The following is a 22,947-nucleotide window of genomic DNA, read 5'->3' on the forward strand; positions in this document are numbered from 1 at the left end:
AAAATTTTTAAAAAATAAATAAATGAACTACTTATTATCATCAAAAAAAAAAAAACATGTCAGAACTCTCAGCTCTGTGCCTTTGCATTTTTCTGTAGGTAGCACCTAAACTTGTGAAATGACAAGTGTCCAAGATCTGATTCCCCATCAGCATGGTTAGAGGACATTATATGACAGTAGCAAGTCTCATATGATCTTTACTTGCAATATTATAGTCAAATACATAACATGATATAACAACCCAAAGAAGATAATTAGCTAAACTAATGGTTCTCAACTCAGGCTGCAGTCCATAGACTCTATAGAGTAGAACCAGATACTCTGGGTTTTCTAAAAGTGCTACAAGCTGGAAAATGGGAGGTGGGGGTTGAGGGTGGAATTCTGATGTGTAGCCATGGTTTTAAAACCTCTGAGATAAACTACCACCCTCCCAATATATAGCCTTCTAATGGTCTAACATGATGTAGGGATAGAATTTCTAAATCTATAAAAGTAAATGACATAATACACCATGGATGAACCTTGAAAACACTGTGCTAAGTGAAAGAAACCATTCACAGAGGACCACAAACTGTGTGATTCTGTTGATATAAAATGTCCACAATAGGCAAATTTATAGAGATAGTGATTGGTGGCTGCCTAGGGCTAGAGGTAATGGCTGAGGGGTGGAGGTAAATTTCTGGTGTAATGAAAATGTTCTAAAGTTTGTTTTGTTTTGTTTTTCTTTTTAGGGCTGCACTCGGGACATATGGAAGTTCTTAGGCTAGGGGGTCGAAGCAGAACTGCAGTTGCCAGCCTACGGCAACAAGGGATCCAAGCCGCATCTGTGACCTACACCACAGCTCAGAGCAACGCTGGATCCTTAACCCACTAACCGAGGCCAGGGATCGAACCTGCTTCCTCATGGATAGTGAGGTTTTTAACCCACTGAGCCACGACAGGAACTCCAAAAGTGTTCCAAAGTTAATCATGGAAATGGATGCACAAAGCTGTGAATGCACTAAAAACCACTGAATGTACGATGTAAATAAATAGATGAACATACAATATGTTTACATCTCAATAAAGCTGTTAAAAGTGAATGAACTGCATGTCTAAACAATCTCTCATTTTCTCTTTTTATCTATAGAGGGAATTTTTTAATTTATTTATTTAATGATTTTTATTTTTTCCATTATAGTTGGTTTACAGTCTGTCAATTTTCTACTGTACAGCAAAGTGACCCAATCACACACACATATATACATTCTTTTTCTCACATTATCCTCCATCATGCTCCATCCCAAGTGACTAGATATAGTTGCCAGTGAATTCCTCATTTTCACCAATTCTCTCCCCCTCATTTCTTGACAACAGCTGGATTTGTGATTCATTCTCTGATTCAGCAAATGTTTACCAACCACCATCTGTATAACAAGCTCTGTTCTAGGACCTCAGGATATAACAATACACATGGTAGACAAAAGTCCTGTCCTATGGAACTTACATTCCAGAGGAGAGATTTAGACAATAAACACATAAAAAAAAAATAAGAAAAAATTCCAGACTGTGATATAAGACAATGGAAAAATAAAATCAGGTGAAATAATAGTGTGTGGACTGGAGGTGTGGGCCACTTAAGATGTGCTGAGCAGTAAATGCATCTTTGAGGAGGTGACCCTTGAGCCTTGAATGCCAAGTAGAAAACCATGCAAAGATCTAGGGGCTGAGCCATCCATGAAAAACAAATGCCTTGAAGCAGTAACAGGCCTGATGTCTTCAAAGGAAGAAGAGAAGACCAGCATGGCTGTCACCAAGTGAGCAAAACAGAAGTGGGAGATGAGTTAGGGAGGCTAGCAGTAGTCACGATGCATGTGGCCTAAGAGTTTGGGTGATTACATAGGATGTGTCTAAACCAGAACATGCCTGATAGTGAAAGAGAGTGCTTTATAGGCATAGGGAAAATAGGTACAAACTGGGGACAGTCACAGGCAAAACGGGATGTCTGTTCACCCTACATAAAGATCAAGATTTTACTCTAGTCCTCCCTGGCGGTGGCACCTTGCCTCTCCTGTGGGTCTGGGCCTTCTCCTGGGTTCCCTCTGCCGTGGTGTTCCCCTGCTTAGCCCATGGCGCACTGCTCCTTGGCCCCTCATGCGGTCCCAGGTTCTCTCCCCATGACTGACCTCCGGAGCCTGGGTCTTGATGCCCAGCCCCAACCCGAGCATCACAGGCTGTGGTGTCCAGGCCAGTGGTTCAGGTGGTCCGTGCGGCTCTCGCTCTGTTTTGCTGTTCTCAGTCCAGCTGCTGCATTTTTCTCGGTGACTTTGGGGTCCTGACAACTCAGCTGATCTTTCCTCATTTGGGTGGCTTCCCAGGAGATACCTGCAGCTCTTCCTCCCTGACTCCTTTAATGTTAACTGACACACTCACTGAAGGAAACTTCATCTTTTTTGGGAAGCGCATGATTCCAAACTTTGCTGATCACATTTCAATGCTGCTGAGATCATTCTGCTGACAGGTATGGCCTCTGACTACTATGTGCCCACCTGTAATACCTGACCATCATAAGTTGAAATAGATGTGTCCATTCCCAGGAGTCACCTTGCCTGGAGGCTTTGTCCATGCAACAGTTGAGAAACTCTTCACCAACTGGCTGCCCGTTTTTGGTACCAATGACATAGATTCCTTCATAGGTGATGTGAACTCTGTTGAAACTCGTCAAGGACACTCATACATTTGTGTTTTTTTGTTGTTGTTGTTGCTGCCAACACAGGGTTCATATGCCTGTTGAACTTACTTTTTTTTTGATGTTCTCCTAGTGTGATGTGTACACCATGAAATCTCACAGCTCAGGACTCGCCATCTGAATCTCTCACATCACTCTGGTCCCTTTATTCTCTGTGTGCTGCATATTTGTGTATCTGCCTCAAATTATTACCTTTTCTATCAATTAAGCCATAGCTATATTTTATACTATGCTAACACCTATATTAAATCCTTTATTCTACACCTTCAGAAATGCATAATTTAAAAAAAAGATGTGAAGAATCTCTAAGGTAAAAGATGACTTTAATGGGTAAAGAATGAGAACAATGTAAATAACTTTTATCCCTTAAATGGTGAAAAGTTAAAGAAGATAATTTCTATTTTTCAGGGCCAAAAGAATACTATTTGTCAAACGTGTATTGATATTTGCATTAGGCAATCTGAAAAATAGCCTAAATAAGAAATAATCATTATAAAAATATCCCATGTAGATGTATTTATCAACTATTTGTTAGTTAAATGTTGGAATGTTGTCAAAACCAGTTTGATTTCTTGTTAAAAGACAGTTGTTCACTACCTATGAAATTGCAAAGCAAAAATAAAGCATTTGGGGACAACAACAACAACAACAAAGATTTTACTCTAAAAGGCAATGGAGAACTATTGGTGGGTATTAAGCTGGATGGCAGGAAGTTGGAAATTATTCTCTCTAAGGGGGCCCCAGAACTAATTCTTCATCAGGGAGATTAAGGACGGAATTGGCACAAGCAAGCATCTATGTGAAAGCTAGAGGGACCACCCCCCCACACACAGAGGAGAGGGGCGGGGGCGGGGTCCTTGCAGCAAGACAGCCAGCATTGTCCTCCTTCCGGCAGCTTGGGGTCAGTTCCAGTACATGAAAAATGCTCTGCTCAGTCCCCAGGGTTCCATGACATACAGCAGAAATCATTTCAGCTTGGAAAATTTTCAAAGCAGGTGTTGCTAGTCATCCACCCTAACCATAGAACAGCTTCAAAAACACTCCCTAGCTTCATCTGACCCAGAGCATGGGAATTCTGTCACTTCCCAGGCGTGAGCTATAAAACGCATTCCCAATTAACTGTTTGGAAATATGTAACAGGTTTACTGAGTTTGGGAGCTTGCCTACCAAAAACAATCATTTTTATATTGTATGGGTAACACTGAATTATTCTTTGGGGTTCTGTTTAGATGTCAAGGTGTTATTGAGTAAATAAGAAACATCTAGCAACAACCAAGCTTTTTTTTTTTTTTTTTTTTTTTTTTGCCCAGAATATTTGCTTTGGAAACAGAACCTAAGAAAGGTTGGAGGAATTCTAAGATGTATTCTGAAGGCCTCTTCCACTCTTTTTGAAAGCAGGTTAGTAAGAGTTACCATTTATTGAGCACCTACCATGCGCCAGGTGTTATGCAAGATGTCTTATTTGCTTTACCATCTGTAACCCTTTACACAAACTTGTAAGGTGGGTGTGTTATTCTCATTTTTCTGATGAGGAAATGAAGTCTCTCAAAGGTTATTTTCTCAAAATCATATCCATAAAAAACTTCAAACTCAAGTCTGGAAATGAATCCATGTTTACTCCCAAATGCCTTGACTTGTTCCCCTCTGATGAAATAAAACATACTTTGGTGTTTATGTAAACAGGCAAATGTTCCATTGTGTACCATCTTTTAAAAAACTCAATACTGTATATGAAAATCCAAATAATGCAGAACAAATAAATCAGGAGTTATTGTTAGCATTTCAGTAGGTTTTACTTCACTGATTCTTTTAATAGCAACCTCCCCAGGTGGTTTTATGATTTGCTTTCCACATTTTCCATTTACATGCACCTATTTAGAAATGTATCTTCTGAGTGTCCTGAAGTTTAGATTTATAACCCATCCCACAGCATATCTATTTTTGTGCTTCCTCGTACCCCATCCCTTCACACAAAACATTTATATACCCAGGTGGTTACCAGAAAAATCTCAGGCTTTGATAAACATGCTGAAGTCTGTTTAAACATTATTATTAATGGTAGCTGATGGCATACACATTTATTCAACAAGGCACTTCCTTGCCCTTAAGGCAAATTCAAACTTTTTAGCCTAGATTACCAGGCTCTTCAAACTCTCGCCCTGCTTCTGATCCTAGTTGCGTGCCCCAATCACGCAAGGGGCTGTTGGACAAAGGGAGAGCTGCAGTGTGGGGGAATCTGATGGGCAGGTGGCAGAGATGGTGTCCTGCCATGAGGGTTGGGAGGCCAGGGTCAAAGACCACCCCCACTACACCACACAGAGGCCAATTAAATCACAATGGGGGTGGGGCCTAGGTATAGCTTTGCTTTGGATTTGCTTGCTTGTTGTTTACTTATTCTCTCATTGATGCTCAGATGCAGCCAGGATCGAAAACCTCTGATCCCTGCTCACCTGCCAGCCTGGTTCTCTGCTCTCCTTCTCACTCTGGAAGCTGCGACCGACAGATGTACTCTTACCTCAAGGTCTGTCTCTACCTGGAAGACACTCTTCCATAAATCTCCTCCTGCATCCCCAGCTAACAGGTCTTCCTTTGGATATACACTCCAGGAAGGTTCTCCTAGTCCCTACAAAACAGGTTAGGACAGAGTAAACTCAACCCTCAAACCTCTCGAAGCACTTATTAAACTGCACTGCAACTGCCTATTTAACTGCCTGCCATCTCTCCAGGCTCCTGGAGGGTGCGTTTGTGTTGACTTTTACATTCCTGGTACTTAGCTCTGTGCCTGGCCCATAGGACATGTTCAATGCACAATGTGAGGGAATGAATGAGGGATGAGTTCTATTTCCTCATCCAAAGCAAACTGTCAGTTGATAGAAAATGCCTGTAAAACACTGCTGGGTGTGTTAAATGCCTTTAGGAGTGCACAGAATATGCTTTCAGGGGACAAGCTCTCTCCTGACTGTTTCATACACACTCATCATCTCTTGGCTGCCTGCTTTTGGTGACTTGTACTCTCATTTTCAGATTATCAGTGTTGTTTGTAAATCCAAAGTAACATTCATCAGGAAGTCCTACATCTAAATGCATGCTTGTTTCACTGATTAACAATCCTTTCAGTGCAAAGATGTCTGCATCCTCTAGTGGCCTGGCTTTGACCATGTCCTTGGAGTGACCTTAAGAAGTAGATGTGAGAATGCCATAGTTTTTTTGTTTTTTTTTTTTTTTGAGAACACCATCTTCAAAAAATGATTGTATTAATAGCTGTGACTACAGATAGAAGCACATTTTGGTACTTTCCCCAAAACAAACAAATTCATTCCTTTGTTTAAAATTCGTGACTACTAATCAAATGTTAATGACTGTTATCATCTTTTGTTTATATTCTTTAAAACTTTCCTCTAGAGTACATTTCTATATGCGCGAATATGGATTTTTATTATTTTTGGAAAAGTGGGAGCATAGTTTCCTAGCCTGCCTTTTTTTTACATCTAACAACACCATGTTAATAAATATGTATTTACATCATCATTTCTAATGCCTGTAAGTGATCTGTGGTCAAACTATTAGTTATTAAACCAACCACTATTGGCAGTCATTTAGATTGATTTTAGTTTCCGTTAAAAAAAAATGCTGTGATAGATATCCTCATGTACACATTTTTTATGTGTTTAACTATTCCCATGAAACAAATCTCCAGAAGAGAAACTCCTGAATCAAAGAGTTTGCATAGCTTTAGTTCTGATACTACACTAAATTGGCATCAGAATAGGTTAGGTCAATTTTTATCACTATCAGAAGTTTTTAAAAACATAAGTTTCCTTATTTTCCTATCAGCAATGAGTATGTTCAATATTCATTCATTTTATGAAAGAAAATATCTACTGCTATTTTAATTTGTTGTTCTTTGATTAGTCATGGGCTTTAATATTTTTTTACATGTTTTGCCATTTGTATTGTTCTATTATTATGGTCACATTCTTATTAATTTGTAGGAGCTCTTTATATATTAGGGATGTAATCCCCTTGTCATATGATATAGAAATTTTTTTTTTTTTTGTCTTTTGTTCTTTTAGCAGCATATGGAGGTTCCCAGGCTAGGGGTCTAATCAGAGCTGTAGCTGCCAACCTACACCACACCCACAGCAACACCAGATCTGAGCTGAGTCTGTGACCAACACCACAGCTCACAGCAATACCAGATCCTTAACCCACTGAGAGAGGCCAGGGATGGAACCCACAATCTCATGGTTCCTAGTCGGATTTGTTTCCGCTGCACCACAAGGGGAACTCCTGATGCAGGAATCTTTTTTGAGGTTGTCTTTACCTCTGTTTGTGGGTTGTGTTTTTGTTGTCCTATGGTTTGTTTTTAATGTCATCAAATTGTCAGTTTTTTCCTTTATGTTCTTGGCTTTGATGGCATGTTTGTCTTTATCTTTGTTTGTGGGGTGTGTTTTTGTTGTACTATGGTTTAGCTTTAATATAGTCAAATTGTCCGTTTTTTCCTTTATGTCTTTGGCTTTGATGGCATGTAGTTTTAGTATGTTACATAGTTTCTGAGATTTAAGATGGATTTCTCATTTCATCAACATAAAATGTCACCTGGAAATTGAATTAGAACTTTTGAAAATATAGTTTAGATTATTTATTACACAGTCACAGTCTTTATCACTACTAGAAAAAATTAAGGATGACTAAAGTTAACATATTTATCAATATTTTTAAAGGGGAAAAAAATCTTTTCAAAATCCTGTCTGTGCCAATTAGCAGGTGATACTTTACATCTTCCATATTTAGTATCTGAAATAACATAATCCCAATAGAAAACTCTAATTTGGTCAGAAAACAATTTTACAAGCTGTTGCATTATATGGATGCAAGTATCACAGCTTCAAACTGTGAGGCATGATCCAGCCAGAGCTTGGGTGGAAATGTTTCCATAATGACCACACATGGGATAAAACAACAGAAAATTATTCACTTTCATTGGCAGGTAAAGCATTCTATAAAAGTTTCTCTTTCCTTTCCTGGAGATGCTACGTAAGAAGCCCAAAGTTTATGAAGGAGAGAGTGATGATAATGTCTGATGCATGGCCTCCACATATACATACACACCATTCATTGATGAGGACTTGCTCAGTGGTCCCTACAGGCTTTCCTTTGACATGTTGTTAATCCAGGCTCCTGATTAGGAGGATACAGCCAGCTTTAACATATACAAATTCCTTCTGATTTCATAATGCCTGTTCAGGTCCCTTTAAATCCTGCATCAAAATTCTTCTCAATGGGTCACCAAAAAATTGTATTTGTGAAAGCCAACAACAATTTAAGTTTTTCTTTTTTAAATCAATAAAAATGACAGTAACAATAATGAAATAATATGAGCAGCATGAGTCAAAGGAACAAAAAAAGCTGTTTAAGAAAAATCTTCATTTTGATCTCAAGAATATAAAAAATATATAGCTTTCTTTTCATTCTTAGTATTCTACTATTAAGTGCTGCAAAAATGTGAATTAGTAACAGTCTCATATTCACAATGTTCACAGCTGAACCCTCACCCACCTAAGAAAGAAACAAATGCCCTGGCAACCCCTCTCCTGTTGGTCAGTTATTGTTAAATGAAATGGAGTACCAGGCCAGGGATATAGGACATCCATTAAAAAAAAAAAAAATAGAATCACTGATACAAAGACTCATCATCCACAAGGAGCAATGGAGAGACCTTAACAGGAAATAATTACATGATAGAAAATACAACTAAGAGGTTAAATCCCATGGTTCAGGAAAGAATGAATAAGTACGGGCTAGGGTATTTATCATTATATTCATTCACATGGAAAGTATCTATTGAGCACCAGGCACTCTTCTGGCCCCAGGGGCCAAAGTGAAATTCAAATTTATTTTCCTTAAATTTCTGACTGATCACATAAACCCTGAACCCTGACAGCCTAACGACTCGTGTGCAATTGGCCATTATCACAATAACCATCCCTGATTATCAAAATAACCTGGCATTTATTAGGAGAAAGGTTTGAAAGAGTGAATTTTAAGGCTGAGTAGCATCAAGACAGTCCCAACTGTATATTGGAAACATTAAACAAGCAATTAAGCACTTCATCTTCAGTCACATCACATTATTTATCCAGGTGAGACAGAGTCCCAATCAGATATAATGTTGTTTTAGGAAGCATGAATTCAGACAAGATTTTTAAGACAGCAAAAAAAAAATTGCACAGCAACCATATATGGATCATGAGTCAGAAATTCTCTAAATCCGAATTTGAACATACATAATTTAAATTTGCTTCTCTTTCCATTATTTAACTCTGCCTCTAGGCTTCACCAATCATCACATGCCGTTCTAAACATCTATACCAAGATTAGACATCTCAAATGTTATTCAGAAAATCACTCCTCAGGGGAATAACGTCTAGTAATTCCTTCCTCTCTACTCCTTCCCTCTCTTTCTTCTTCCCTTCCTTTTTCTCTCCCTCCCCACTTCTTCCCTTTTTCCCTCACTTCCTTTCTGACCTACTGAGTGCCTATAACTCTTCAATATAGTCCTAAGTGCTGGGAACTCCCCAGTGAACCTAAGAGACATAGTCTGATGGTCACTGGAGGGTCCCCTGATTATAGCTGGTAATTCCAAGCCCTCCAAAGTAGAACTAGTCCTCTCCCAGACTTATCTCTTGATTACTCCCCCCAAATCACCCAAACCTCAAAATCAGAACAACAGAGCTTCACATTAAACTTTAAATTACTGGAGTTTTATTTTTTTACTGTTGTTGTTGCTCTTGTCTCCTGACACTTGATCTTCCATCATCCCCTTACAATATAACTCCCTAATTTGACATAGTCTGACCTGGGTTAAAATTCTAAGTACAGTTTTCTATCTATGGGATCTGAAATAAGCTATTTAACCTTCAGGATTCTCACTTTCTTCATCAGGTAAATAACAATAGTAATACCTACATTTCCAGCATGCCAAAAAAATTAAATGAGATACTGCGTATGAAAGCATCCAATAGAGGCCTTGCAATGATTTCCTGGGACAATTCTAGCCAGAAGGAAGCTCTCCTACCGAATTCCAATGCATGGTTATACCACTGTACTTTTGAGCCATCTCCAATAATTATTTTTTTGTGTCTATCTTAACTCCCTACTTAGGACCAGAGGTTGTGGCAAACCCCTTTATGGTTTCTTAAGACAGAGCCTGACATATATTTGGTCATACTGAGGGCAAGGGGAAAAGAGTGGTTAATGATCCTCAACGCCTCATAGTTGGTATTAGCAGTGCAAAGATTCTGCTGAATTTCAAGAATCATCTAACATTCAGATTGTTTCTCTGAGCCTCAGATAATAATGCAACTAGGAAGTCTCCTCAAAGTATTCCTTATTTTTTTATTTGTTTCCAGGTTTAAATACAAATACAGAGACTGATAATATTCATATTTAAATACCATCCACTTAATTTCACATAGTTCTTCATAGTCAGTGGCCATGAGACAATAAAAATCAAACCAAAAAGAGAATAGTTTTGCAAATACAACAGACCATCAAAATAGGAACCTAGGCAGAAAGTTAAAAGGTTAATGAAGAGTCCACCCAGTTCTATAATACTTCAGTTGATCTGGCATTCTAAAACAGTGACTAACACCCTCACAAGAATAAGAATCACAAGCATGTGCCTTCAGAGAAATAACTGAGGCTGAACAACTCATTCTACTAAGCCGTTGTCATGGCCAAACTTGCTCTTATTCCCAAGCAAATGCACTTCTGGAAACCTATGAACCATCCTTTAAGAAGCTTCAGACCACGCTACAGAGTCACTGCACCAGTCAATAGACCCTGGATCTGCAGGAGTAATTTATGGCCCTCTAAATCAAGGGCCTTCCACTATTCAATAAAACTCTCCCCTGAATTATAACAAAAGTCATAACAAAGTTCACCCAGACTGGGTGACATGCACTGGAAGCTCTCAGTGCCCCCCCACCCCGTGTGTTATTTCCGAGAGGGAGGGGCCCTGGCATCTGGGTTCCACCCAACAACTCACCACTTCCCAGTGTGGCTCTCCCCCACCCTGCCCCTGTGCCAGGAGTCTGGGGATAATCCACAATGGGAATAACCTGCCTACTTGGATCAAGTTCAGGGAGCATCTTGCTCCTTCTCTGGTGAATGAACATAACTGCTAGACAAGAGACTAAAAAATGACCAAAGAGAACCTTTAATTTTTTATTTTTTTAGCTGAAGTACTGATTCACAATATTATATTAGTTTCAGGTGTACAGCACTGTGATTCAGTACTTTCACAGATTATACTCCATTAAAAGTTATTGCAAGATAATGGCTATAATTCCCTGTGCTATGCAATGTATCTTTGTAGCTTAAATATTCTACCTATAGTTGTTTGTATCTCTTAAACCCATACCTCTAATTTGCCCCTCCCTCATCCCACTTCCCTTTGGAAACCAAAGGGAACCTTGTAAAATATATACTGTATTTAACTACAATATAAGCTTATTCCTAGTTGTAATTGCTTCACATGGAAAAAACCCAAGGGCTTCCTAATAGAGAACTTAGATTATGAAGGTGATGGGAACTAGGGAATAGGAACAGGTTGGACAGATTCTCAAAACACGTCAGGATGTAATTTAATTGCTTCTTCTTCTTCTTCTTCTTTTTTTTTTTTTTCCAGGAAAAGCCTCAGCAACAGGGAAGGAACCCCTCCTTGCCCCTTTCCAATAAATTCTCCTCATAGCACGCTGTACCTCTCCAGAGACGTTTAGAGATTGTCATTCATTTAATTGCTTGAAAAGCCCAAACCAAACAAGAGTTGCTGGAGGTTGGCCCTGTTTGTTGGCTGTCTGCAGATTTACAATTTAGCACCACGTGGATCTTCCAAGTCGAAGTGTTAGAAATCTGAGGGGCTCATTCTACCTCTCCAAACACAATGGGCAAGAGTGGAAAAGCTTCAGAGTCCCCAGAAGGCATCAAACCCAATTACGTTACAACACGTGTGCAGCCCTTTAAGCTGCTCATTAACATTTGGAAAATTCTTCTGGTAAATGTCTTCATATCCAATTTAGCCTTCTTTTCCTTTCCCTCCACTGCCCTCATTTCATAGTCAGGCCACGGTAATGAGCTATATAAATGTAACTCTTTAAACGAAGAATGTCATCACTTAGGAATACAAGAGAGCAGTACATGTTGTGTATGTCTACAAACTGCAGTTGCTGTCTGTTAGAGTTTGTAGCAACTTTTAAATCTGTCAACACGGCATGAATTTCATACTAAGCTCCTTCCCGGTGCTCGAGCCAGGAAGCAAAGGGGGAACAGGCTATATCATTTATGGGCAGGCTGGTACTGGGTCAACTGTGACATCACAGTCCTCTCCCACCATAATGAGGTGAAAGACTAGACTGCAACAACGTAGCACTTTGTTTATTGGGGAAATTTAAGCAGGGCTGTATTTCAGCTTGTGATAAAACTGAAACAAAAGATATGGATTACAGATTTTTAACAGCTCCCAACAAGAGGAGAGTGAAAAAGCGTCATCTAGGAATTTAGTGAAAAATGCCAAAAGTCAAAGGATTAAAGTAGGCTCCAAGCAGGCTGGTCCCTTGGCATTTACACTGGACACATTGGCTCAACTAAAACATTAGCACATCAGCCAAGTATCTAGCTTTTATTTCATTCCTATGATTAATACTTAAGCAGAGAGGAACATGTGTGTACGTGTGTGTGTGTGTATTTAAAAAGTATGGGTCTCCTCTTTAATACCCTGGCAGGTCTCTACCTTGATCAAAATTTTATATTCAAAAGTATAACCTTACATATCATGTTTTCTAAAGTCTTCTCCACAAATATTGCGTAACATTATCTACTTCTATTTCTCCATATAATTACTTACAGCATTTGAATTTATGAATAACCTACTGAATACAATATTGTATAGTAAGACATATATGGCAAATAAGAGAGGAAAGAAAAACCTTCCAAGACCTACCTTTATCTAGAATTAGGAAAATTTTATTTAGAATTGTAGCTGATACCTACATTTTGGTGTATTTATCTATCACACCTTGAGGCGCCATCCTCAGCAGGTGCCCAGTATTTGGGGAACAGCTATGTCCACAGCTATAAGGCAGAGTAAAATGAGGACCCTGAGTCAAGTGCAGGTACTAATAGCAACCCAGAATTAAAAACCATTAAACTCACCTAAAATTATTTTATCTTTTGCTGAAAGAACCCCTAGACCTAAACTTGACCTATATGTCAATAAAGCAAAAGGCTTGAGCCATTCCTGTTAGGATGGGACCTAAGTCCCTTCTCAAGTGAGAAGGACACCAGTGCTTCATACCACCAAAGTCCCATCGCATTCTCTGGAGGAGCTTATTTTGCAAATTGCTCTAAATAGTTCTTCTATTCCATTTAAGTGAGAAATTTATTCTAAGAGAAAACATCCACTGTGGGACTAAAACTCTGCAATTACTTCTGTTCTTAATTTTCTCAGCTCTAATCAGATACAACCTAGCAGAATCAGGCCTAAATTTTACCAATTCTTCCCCTTGACATTTTTGAAATGTTGGTTGCTTCCCATTTTTTAAGAATCCCAATCTTAACTGGAGTCATGCTTTTTTCCTAATTATGGGCCTAACCTATTAGAAACCTTGCCTATCCCCATGGTGACCATATAGTCCTTCATTAGCTCTAAGTTAACCTCTTCTTAGTTCTTTCCACATGCTCCCTGCCCAGATGCTTAGTTAGGAACTTAGGCTACCTATTTTTTATTCCCTATGAACAGGGTAATAAGACTGCTTAAAATATCAAATAATCCAAATAATAAAATGGTTAAGAGCATGATCCTTAGGATTAAAAAAAAAACAAACCAACTGGTTTCTAATCTCAACTCTACCATATATTTATCTATGTTACCTTTGACAAGTTATTTACCCCTCTGAGCCTTAATTTACCCATCCATTAAATGGAAAGAATAATAACAACTACAAGTAAAGCCATTAAATGACATGTAAAGTACTGAGTGTAATACCAGCACATGGTACATGCTCAATAAGTTAGCTGTTGACAAAATAATAATTATGTAATTATTATATCTATTATAATTATAGATAGTAATAACAATTATATATTATATCATAATCATTCTTGGTGGGAACTCATTGCCTAACATCATCTAAAACCACAGTCTTTTCTCCAGTTACTTCTATTTTAAGGCTAGTATTTTCCATCTTTCTACCTATAAGAAAAAACAGTGGAGAAAGACAATGGAAACAAAAAGCAGAGACAGCCAATCAGTCAGTAAAGTGCCCACCCCATGTGCATACAATCAGCACCAGCTGTAGTCCAATTAAACTTAATCTAGTCACATGCTCATGTGCTCCTCAGAAATTAGAGGAAATCAATTCAAATGCTAATGAGAAAGTCCATAATTTATTATCTGCTGAGGAATGCATGTTACATTAATTTTAACTGTAAACAATTATTTTTATTGCAAGATTAATTACCCTATCTTATACAACTTCCTTTTTTCATATTCTTTTAAGGAATTAGTTTTCAGTTGCTGTTTTGTGGTTCTGTCACAGTTCTTTAGCTTGAGAAAAGTATAATTAATTTAGGGATGCTGCAAATGTTGTTTTCTATTCTTCTGCCAAAAGAAAGTGGGATAAATGGCTGGGTCAAGCATGGAGAAAAATAGCTGCAGCTTCTGGTCAGAATGAAAAGACATTAGAACTGAGATGGAAGTGGGGGGAAACCTAACAGAATTTAAAACATGAGTTCATGTTGGTCACTTCTGACCACAGCATTTCCCAAAGGCTTCAACATACAAGTTAAGGCTTTAAATTATGCCTAAGTCCTGAAAATCAATGGGACATGCATAAGCCAGAGTTTCATAGCAAAAAAAGAGACTAATCATATTTTCTTAAAATATCATCAAGGTCTAGACTTCTCTGTACATGCTGCATGGAGTGACTATTTTTTTGTTTGGATTTTTCTTTTTTTTTTTTTTTTTTTTTTTTTTTAAGTGATCAGAAAGGGATGAAATTTGTGCTGTCAGGATTCTGCTCCCTTGACAAAGTTGCCCTCACTCTGATTTGGCTTTCAAGGTGAATGAATATTCAGTACAGTGGCTTGGGGGATTATCCTTAAACCAATCACTTCTCAATGCGGAGAATAGGACTTTAGACAGTGGCTAGCCCTCATAGGGTTGAAAGTGAGTATTCTATTGTTTCTGACAGATCACTTATTTACTTGATTCTTGTGCTTTCTAAAAGTTAAATAAGTCTACTTCCTTATAGGCACAACTAAATTTAGCATTTTAGAGGTAAATATTTATGAAATACCAAAATCCATTCATTTACTTCATTGGGACTTTCTTAATTTAAACTTCCAGGGAAAGCAACTGCTAGCGATCGATTAAAATTAAATTAGCCTAAATTAAATCAATAAGCCTAGTTGTTGATTTCAATGGGAATTTTGTTAGAAAATGGATAAGAGAATTGAGCCCAGAGAAGATTCAACTGCTAATTACTTGTAAAAGTTTAGGCTTAAAGGGTAATAAGTATTTGACCTAGGAGTGGAAACAGAGGAAGAGGTGCTGGCTCTGCAGGCCCTGGGCTCCAACCCTAAGTCAGGTTCAGCTGTGACTTCCTGTCAAGAGGATTGAATCCTAGTTAGTACTAATGTGTTTCAATCTGACCCTCTCTGAGAACTATGGCCTGGGAGGCCATCCGGCACACACAACAGTCAGCTGTGCTAGAGCAGACAGGATGAAAAATCATCTTTCCTAGGAGCAACAAGCTCTCAGCACTCCACACTGTAAATTCAAACCAAAAAGTGGGGATTTTTGCCCCTTTTACATGCTTTCATGATTTCTATTGAATATTCTCAGAAGTCCCTACCAGGAGAGCATGTGCTACTTATCAGAATCACATACAGTAGCTACAAAAACCAGGAAGTGGTTAGAAGGGACAGGCTGTGGTGATAAAAGTCACACCTGGTTTTAATTTGATGTCAGATGTCATAAGGACAGGCTCAGAAGATGAAACTTCACTTCTACTCCAACCCTATAGGGAATTATTGCTGATTTATTTTTAGCAAAGAATGTTTCATGCCTTGATTTCAATTCCAATTTCTCTGCTTAATAAAATAAGATGTCACATATCAACCTACATTGTAGTGAATTATTTCAACAACCCAAATCCATTCAAATCCACTTGAAAACTTACCACAAAACCAAGATCTGTCACAAAACATTAGGATTAGTTACCCCTGGAAAACCCTCCTATATAAGACAAGCTGAAAGGTGGCACACAAGAAAAAAAACCTTGAAGGATTTCTGAGTTTTGCACATCAAACTCTTCGGTTCAATATACATCAGGGTTCTATGGCCCCTTGAATTGCCCAGTGCCTAGCTTTAAACTCTGTTCTTTTGAGCAGACCAAAACAATCTTACCAAGGGCCAAATTTGTGACAGACTTGCTAGGCTGTAGAACTGTGCATCCGGTTCCACAAAATACATGGGAAAGGACCTCCATTAACTTCAGAGATTTCATATAAGAAAAATTTGCATTCTATTAAAGCTCTTTGACTAATGAAGAGCAGGACATCCAGGAGTTCCCATTGTGGCTCAGTGGTTAATGAATCCAACTAAGAACCATGAGGCTGAGGGTTCGATCCCTGGCCTTGCTCAGTGGGTTAAGGATCCGGTGTGGCCGTGAGCTGTGGTGTAGGTTGCAGATATGGCTCAGATCCCAGGTTGCTGTGGCTCTGGCGTAGGCTTGGCAGCTACAGCTCTGATTCAACCCCTAGCCTGGGAACCTCCATATGCCATGGGTGAGGCCCTAGAAAAAGGCAAAAAGACAAAAAAAAAAAAAAAAAAAAAAAAAGAGCAGGACATCCAGGCAAGTAATAAGCCACAAGTCTGCATTTTGAAAGTTTGTCTTGCTCTGAACCAGTTTCTTCGCAGCCAGGAGCATAGGGCACATTCTTGAATCCTCTTTGTAAGTGGGGTGAGTGGGAACATCTCCAACTTTGATCAATTACAGATACATTTCACACATCCAAAACCAGTGTGGTTCAAGAAGAAACTATTTTGGAAAGAGTCTATGGATTGTAAATAAACCCATGGAACCCCATCTGTAAGTGCTTATGCATTCTAGATTTAATGGTAGAGCTTGAATGGCTTACCCTAAAACACTCTTCAAGAGGGATTCTTTTTTGTGGCAAATATGTGTGGAATGTCCTGCAGAACTGCAGGATTTCATTTTCCCAGCATTTATGTGTATGAGAAGCAAGGGAAACACAGAGATACTGCATGAAGCCTCCTCTTTAAACTGTTTCTTTGACTACTAGCAAGCAGGAGGCCCCAAACATCACACCAGAAAGTATTCTTTTTCATGATTTCCAGTGGAGAAATTCAGTCTTTAAAAGGATAGTACAAAAAAGCATTGGATCTGGTACAAAAAAGCCTACTTAGGTCCTCAGCTCTTTTGAGATTTACCAATCTCCGGTCAGACTGGGGTCATTCAAGTGTTCTCATGAAGCAGTGTTTTGGCAGCTGTACCTGCCTCTGCCAGTCCCCTCCACCTTTGGAGGATCTGCTAGACTTCCAACTCCAGACTCAGCCCCATCAAGATTCTAAATGAATTCCCCAGGGTCCCTGGATAGGATACAGGAGGTCCGTGAACTTCAGTGAGAGAAAAATTATTTTCATTAAATTCCGACTAAATGTGGTATTTCCTTGAGTGGTGAATGTAGACAACAAACCAGAGCAAAATTAGCACACCTGGGACTTAAAGAATTTATATATATATTTTTCATATCACCATTATTGTTCACGCCACTGTCTCAAAATATCATTTACATTCATCCCTACTTCAAAAGTCTGGTGGTTACCATACACGTTGCTATATCTTATTATTGATCTATTCAATAAAGTAAATACATTACTAATCACAATTTTAGATAATTTTCATAATTATATTTCAATATATAATTGTTTTTGTTATAATTCTAGATATTTTATGCATTAAAAACATTTTTCTGAGAAAGGGTTTATTGGCTTCATCAGACTTCCAAAAGAGTCCATGGTACACACATACAAAAGATGAACTCTGACCCTAACATGATTCTGGAGTTCTCATCTGGCCATTACCACATAACCCAGTCTCAAAAATAATGGTTTCCAACAAAAACAAAAACAAAAGGAGTTCCCGTTGTGGCACAGTGGAAACAATCCGACTAGGAACCATGAGGTTTCAAGTTCGATCCCTGGCCTTGCTCAGTGGGTTGAGGATCTGGCATTGCCGTGAGCTGTGCTGCAGGTCACAGACATGGCTCAAATCTGGAGTTGCTATGGCCCTGGTGTAGGCTGGCAGCTGTAGTTCTAATCTGACCCCTAGCCTGGGAACCTCCATATGCCATGGGGTTCGGACCTGAAAAGACAAAAGACCAAAAAAAAAAAAAAGGTTGTTTCTATCTGGTCCTAAAAGGTACTGTAGTTTTACTGGCCTGATTCTTTTATATTTCCTGCTTGTATCTCTGTCTTAGAAACTTGGTTCACTCTGTTCCTTCTAGGACTGGATTCTCTGATTCGCTCATTCATTCATTCATTTATTCAGTAAGTATTTACTGAGTGACAACTATATGTCAGATACTGCCTGATGTGGTAGAGATCTAGTACAGAGGAAGAAAGACAAGTTCCCTTTCCAACAGAGCTTAGATTCTCATGGAGGATGGATAGATAGGTAGGTAGGTAGACAGACAGACAGACAGATATATAGATAGAAGCAGTTAGGCAGGAAGCTATGTAGAAAATTAGAATAAGTTAATGTTGTGGAAAATGACCAGTTGGCCACATTAGCTTTGTGGTCATGCATGACCTTTCTGAGATTTGGATGGCAGGAGCAGCCATTTGACGTTCAGAAAGGAAAATCATTGGAGTGATGATACAAGGCCAAGGTAGTTGGAGCACAGTTCTGAGGCAAAGAGCAGTCATAGATGAGGCCAGAGTGGAAAGAAGGGATTCTTTTACGAAGGGTGTCCTAAGTCAGTGTAAGAACTTCGGATTTTATAAAGGTTCTGGGCAGCCATTCAAGGGTTTTAAGCAGGAGATTGTCATGATCTGATTTACGTTTTTAAAAAGATTGTTTTGACTACTATGTAGTGAATAGTCTGTAAGGACACAGGCAGTGAATCAGGAGGCCAGTACTGTAACTTTGCAGGACTAGGTAGTAATAGGAAAGACAAAGAGGAGTTTCTGTTGTGGCTCAGCAAGTTAAGAACCTGATACAGTGTCTGTAAGGATGTGGGTTCAATCCCTGGACTCACTCATTAGGTTAAGGATCTGGCATTGCTGCAAGCTGTGGCATGGGTTGAAGATGTGGCTCAGATCTTGTGTTGCCATGGCTGTGGTGAAGGCCTGCAGCTGCAGTTCTGATTCGACCCCTGGCCTGGGAACTTCCATGTGCCACAGGTATGGCTGTAAAAAGAAAGAAAAAAAAAAAGAAAAGGTGAAGAGAAAGTGACGGAATTTGGATATGTTTCAGGCTGGGTGGCAGCAGGAGGCAGTACCAAAATCAAGATAATTTGGGGGAAATTTAATCTTTTTTTTTTTTTCTTTTTAGGGCCACACCCACAGCATGTGGAAGTTCCCAGGCTAGGGGTCGGATTGGAGCTGTAGCCACCGGCCTAACACCACAGCCACAGCAACACGGGATCAGAGCCGCATCTGCAACCTACACCATGCTCACATCAACACCAGATCCTTAATCCACTGAGCAAGGCAAGGGATTGAACCCAAGTCCTCATGGATACTAGTCAGGTTTGTTACCACTGAGCCATGAAGGGAACTCCTGGGGGAAGTTTAAAAAGTGACAATTTACAAATGTGTGGATTGAGAATAAAGAAACCACAAAGGATAGCACAATAGTCCAAGGCTTTTAATCTGAGGCCTAGGGGAATGGAAAGTGAGGCTACTGGGACCTAGAAGGAGAAATGTGCAAAGATAGTGGCCTCAAGAGACACTCTGACCTTTGGGCAGGGGGCATAGGCAGCCCTCAGGTACAGTACCACTTTAGAAGGCCACTGATGGGAATAAACAAGCTGAGAGCACCCTTTTCCCTCTCTCCAATTTCCTATCAGGACTCACTGTGGGCCAGAGAGAAAGCAAGTCCAATGAGAAGTCTCTACAGTGTCACGGAAAGAAAATGAGTAATTATGGAGGAGCAAACAGAAGATATTAAGTGCAGGATGTGTTGGGAGGTACTGTGGAGAAAGCTGCTGGATTGCTCTTGCTAACCTTTCCCCAGAGTATTGCCAATGAACCCTAAAGCTTCCTGCCTGCCTCCCTGTGTAGAGTTCCAGGTCTTTTGCACCCATCAATTGTGAAGATATCTCCTTGTAACCAAGTTATTTGTTTACAGTGCCTTGTGTAGTGCCTATTTAATGGAAGACTGTGATTCATGAATGAAGGTATGAATGCATGGCCCCTTCCTGGTTTCTTTGTTCCCCACAGCTATGGAAGGCCATTAGTCCTTGTCAGATCTCCATGCTACATACTGCTGTGTAGGTAACAGTATTTCCATATAACAAGTTGTGCTGACACACTGGCCCTCCTCCCAGTTCCTCAGACAGGCCCATCATACGGTTTCTGTCCCACCTCTTGTCCATCTCTAAGTCCTGATCTTTCTCCTTTTCACCCATTCATGTATCTACTGTCAACCTGTTCTGAGATGATTACCTGGATTTTTATAGTTCTTTAGCCAAAGAGATCTAAAGTCGCAGGAATAACAGATATATGGCTTCCCCTTGTGCTGTTCTGTATTAAATTAGCACTTTCATCCCTGTGTCTTAGAACCTTGGTGAATACACACACATGTATATATCATACACCTCTGAAAACCAAAGACATATGATCTGTTGCTGCATTTGGTGCTTGAGGATACCAGTGTTTCATGCTGACGTGTCTCATTGTATAAATGTTAAAACTCAATTTCCTTTGGAGATATAAACTGAGCCTCTGCTTTAGCTGATGAAAATAAAATACCAACTATCCAAGCACAAATGACTTACTTCCGAAAAGAACAAACTACTTCATACTTATCAACCCCCATATCTTGCCTGTCTGGTATAGTAGCATGTACAACTTTTCAGCTTCTGCCTTCAAAACGTGATAAATCTTCCGTCTGGGGCAAACAGTACATCTCTGTATTTATCCAGAGAAAGAATTTAACTCTTGTCTACATGTTAAAAAAAAAAAAAAAAAAGGCAGGGTGGGAGAAGAAAGAGGAGGGAGAAGGTAACAGATTGTGAAGGATGGCTTACTAAAGCAAAAAAAATCAATCTCGAGACTTCGATGATTTAACCAGCCACAAAAGCATAGAAATGTATGAGAAAGACCTGATTGATTTTTAACTCCGTAATCCTTCCCACCCCATCTATTATCCTGTATGGATCATATTAGTCGTCATTATGACTAAGACAAGATAGGACGCTGACATCCGCCTGACATGATATAACTGTAAATGGAATCAGCTTATACACAAAGGCTTTTACCTGGTTATTAATAGTGTTCTCTGCAGGTGATGGACTGGACTGATATTAAAACCTCCATCAGCTGTGTGGAGCCACTGCAATTTGATTTCAGTCCAAGAAGCAGCTTCTCAAAGTAGTTATTACATAGCACCCTGATAAACTGCTCGAGTATCATTCCTGGATACTCACCCTTTTAAGAGGCTCATAAAATACTGGAGGCTGATGACATCTTGTTGGCACTGAGGAGTCCAAGCTACAGCTGCCAAGTTGAAAGACATCAAGTATGTTCACAAATGCCTTGACGACATGCCCCACCCTCACCACCACTGACATGAATGCCAAGTAGAGAAAGATTTAGGGTGGATAGCTTTTCAGGACATGCATGATAGTAAAACACAGATGAGCACATACCAAAGTCACTTGGTGACTTTTGCTTGTTTCACTTTGCTTTGATGAATCGATGCAAAATATTTAGTTCTTAAGCAATCATTTAGCTTCTCAGCTCTATGAAGCTTCCATCTACTTCATTTCTAACCAAATCAAGGGCTAAATTAGAAACAGGTATATTTAGAAACACTGACTTCAATTAGAAATCCCCAATTTTCCTTTTATTCAATGAAATATCTTCTTTTATTCAACAAATATTTATTGAGCCCTTACTATGTACCAGGCATTTTCTATGAGTGGAGGAAAAGCCTTGAAAGGGGGGTTAAAATCCTTGTCCTCATGAGGATAATAGTCACTGTCAATCCTAGAACATTTTTTGGGAGACATATATACAGTTGTATATTATGTGATTAAGTACCTATAAACTCCAAGAACCCGCCAGATTTCCTCAAACTGTGCTGGCTCCCTCCTGCCCTTGAAGTCAAAAGTGGTAGTCCAATTCCAAATAACATTCTAAGACACAGGTGGGAGACTCGAGAGGGTTTCAACTTGTATATAAAATTATTATCTCTTGGAGCTCCCGTCGTGGTGTAGTGGTTAACGAACCTGACGAGTATCCATGAGGACATGGATTCGATCCCTGGCCTTGCTCAGTGGGTTAAGGATCCGGCATTGCCATGAGCTGCGGTGTAGGTCTCAGACGCAGCTCAGATCCGACGTTGCTGTGGCTGTGGTGTAGACGGCGGCTATAGCTCCGAGTCGACGCCTAGCCTGGGAACCTCCATATGCCGCTGGAAGCGGCCCTAGAAAAGGCAAAAAGACAAAAAAAAAAAAAAAAAGTGGTTAAAATTATTAACTCTTTCCTTTTGGAAACTAGAAAATATCTTCTCATTAATTATGGGGGTAAATTTGAAAATTCCTGTGTTTGGGAGTTACATTCTGGGGATTGATTGTGAGAATTAAATGAGGTCTTAGATAGAGAAGTAGACAAATGACAGACAGAATTTAAAACAGTGCCTGACGTACAAGATTTCAAAAAATGCAATCAGAGAGGAGGAAGATACTAAGGATGGTACATTCCAGTCACATGATGCTGCGTCAAAACATCTATTCCCTCACTTATACTGATAGAGGTAGAAATGGCTTAAGTATATTCTTATGCTATTTTATGAGCTTTCCAGGTGCTGGGATGTTCCCACCAGTGAGTGGCATTTTCCTGAACATGCATTTGCTCCCCCAAAACTAGCATTACTGCAGTCAGTGCCAAGCCAGAGTGCTCT

At 39.4% G+C, this 22,947-nt stretch overlaps 1 protein-coding gene and 2 long non-coding RNA genes across 3 annotated transcripts in view; 1 reads left to right on the forward strand and 2 right to left on the reverse strand.

The window, feature by feature from the left end:
* LOC146396005 (uncharacterized) overlaps window positions 1-21,722 on the reverse strand; it is a 308,028-nt gene extending 286,306 nt beyond the window's left edge. The window contains exons 1-2 of the mRNA XM_084999969.1: window positions 21,470-21,722; window positions 5,244-5,351 (exon numbers count right to left, since the gene is read on the reverse strand). Of these exons, the coding sequence (XP_084856095.1) occupies window positions 5,244-5,351; window positions 21,470-21,613 (252 nt within the window). The 5' untranslated portion in view covers window positions 21,614-21,722. The remainder of the gene's footprint in view (window positions 1-5,243; window positions 5,352-21,469) is intronic.
* Window positions 1-22,947, forward strand: part of LOC146396001 (uncharacterized) — an 881,025-nt gene that overhangs the window by 561,445 nt on the left and 296,633 nt on the right. The window lies entirely within an intron of this gene.
* LOC110256983 (uncharacterized) overlaps window positions 10,954-22,947 on the reverse strand; it is a 218,842-nt gene continuing 206,848 nt past the window's right edge. The window contains exon 6 of the long non-coding RNA XR_014829811.1: window positions 10,954-12,862. This is a non-coding gene — a long non-coding RNA (uncharacterized LOC110256983). The remainder of the gene's footprint in view (window positions 12,863-22,947) is intronic.

This window comes from Sus scrofa, chromosome 15 (assembly GCF_054392235.1).
Source record: "Sus scrofa isolate SSC_HxYL_T2T_F1_AM1 chromosome 15, Sscrofa_HxYL_maternal_Yorkshire_Landrace_v2.0, whole genome shotgun sequence".
NCBI classification, from domain to species: Eukaryota; Metazoa; Chordata; class Mammalia; order Artiodactyla; family Suidae; genus Sus; species Sus scrofa.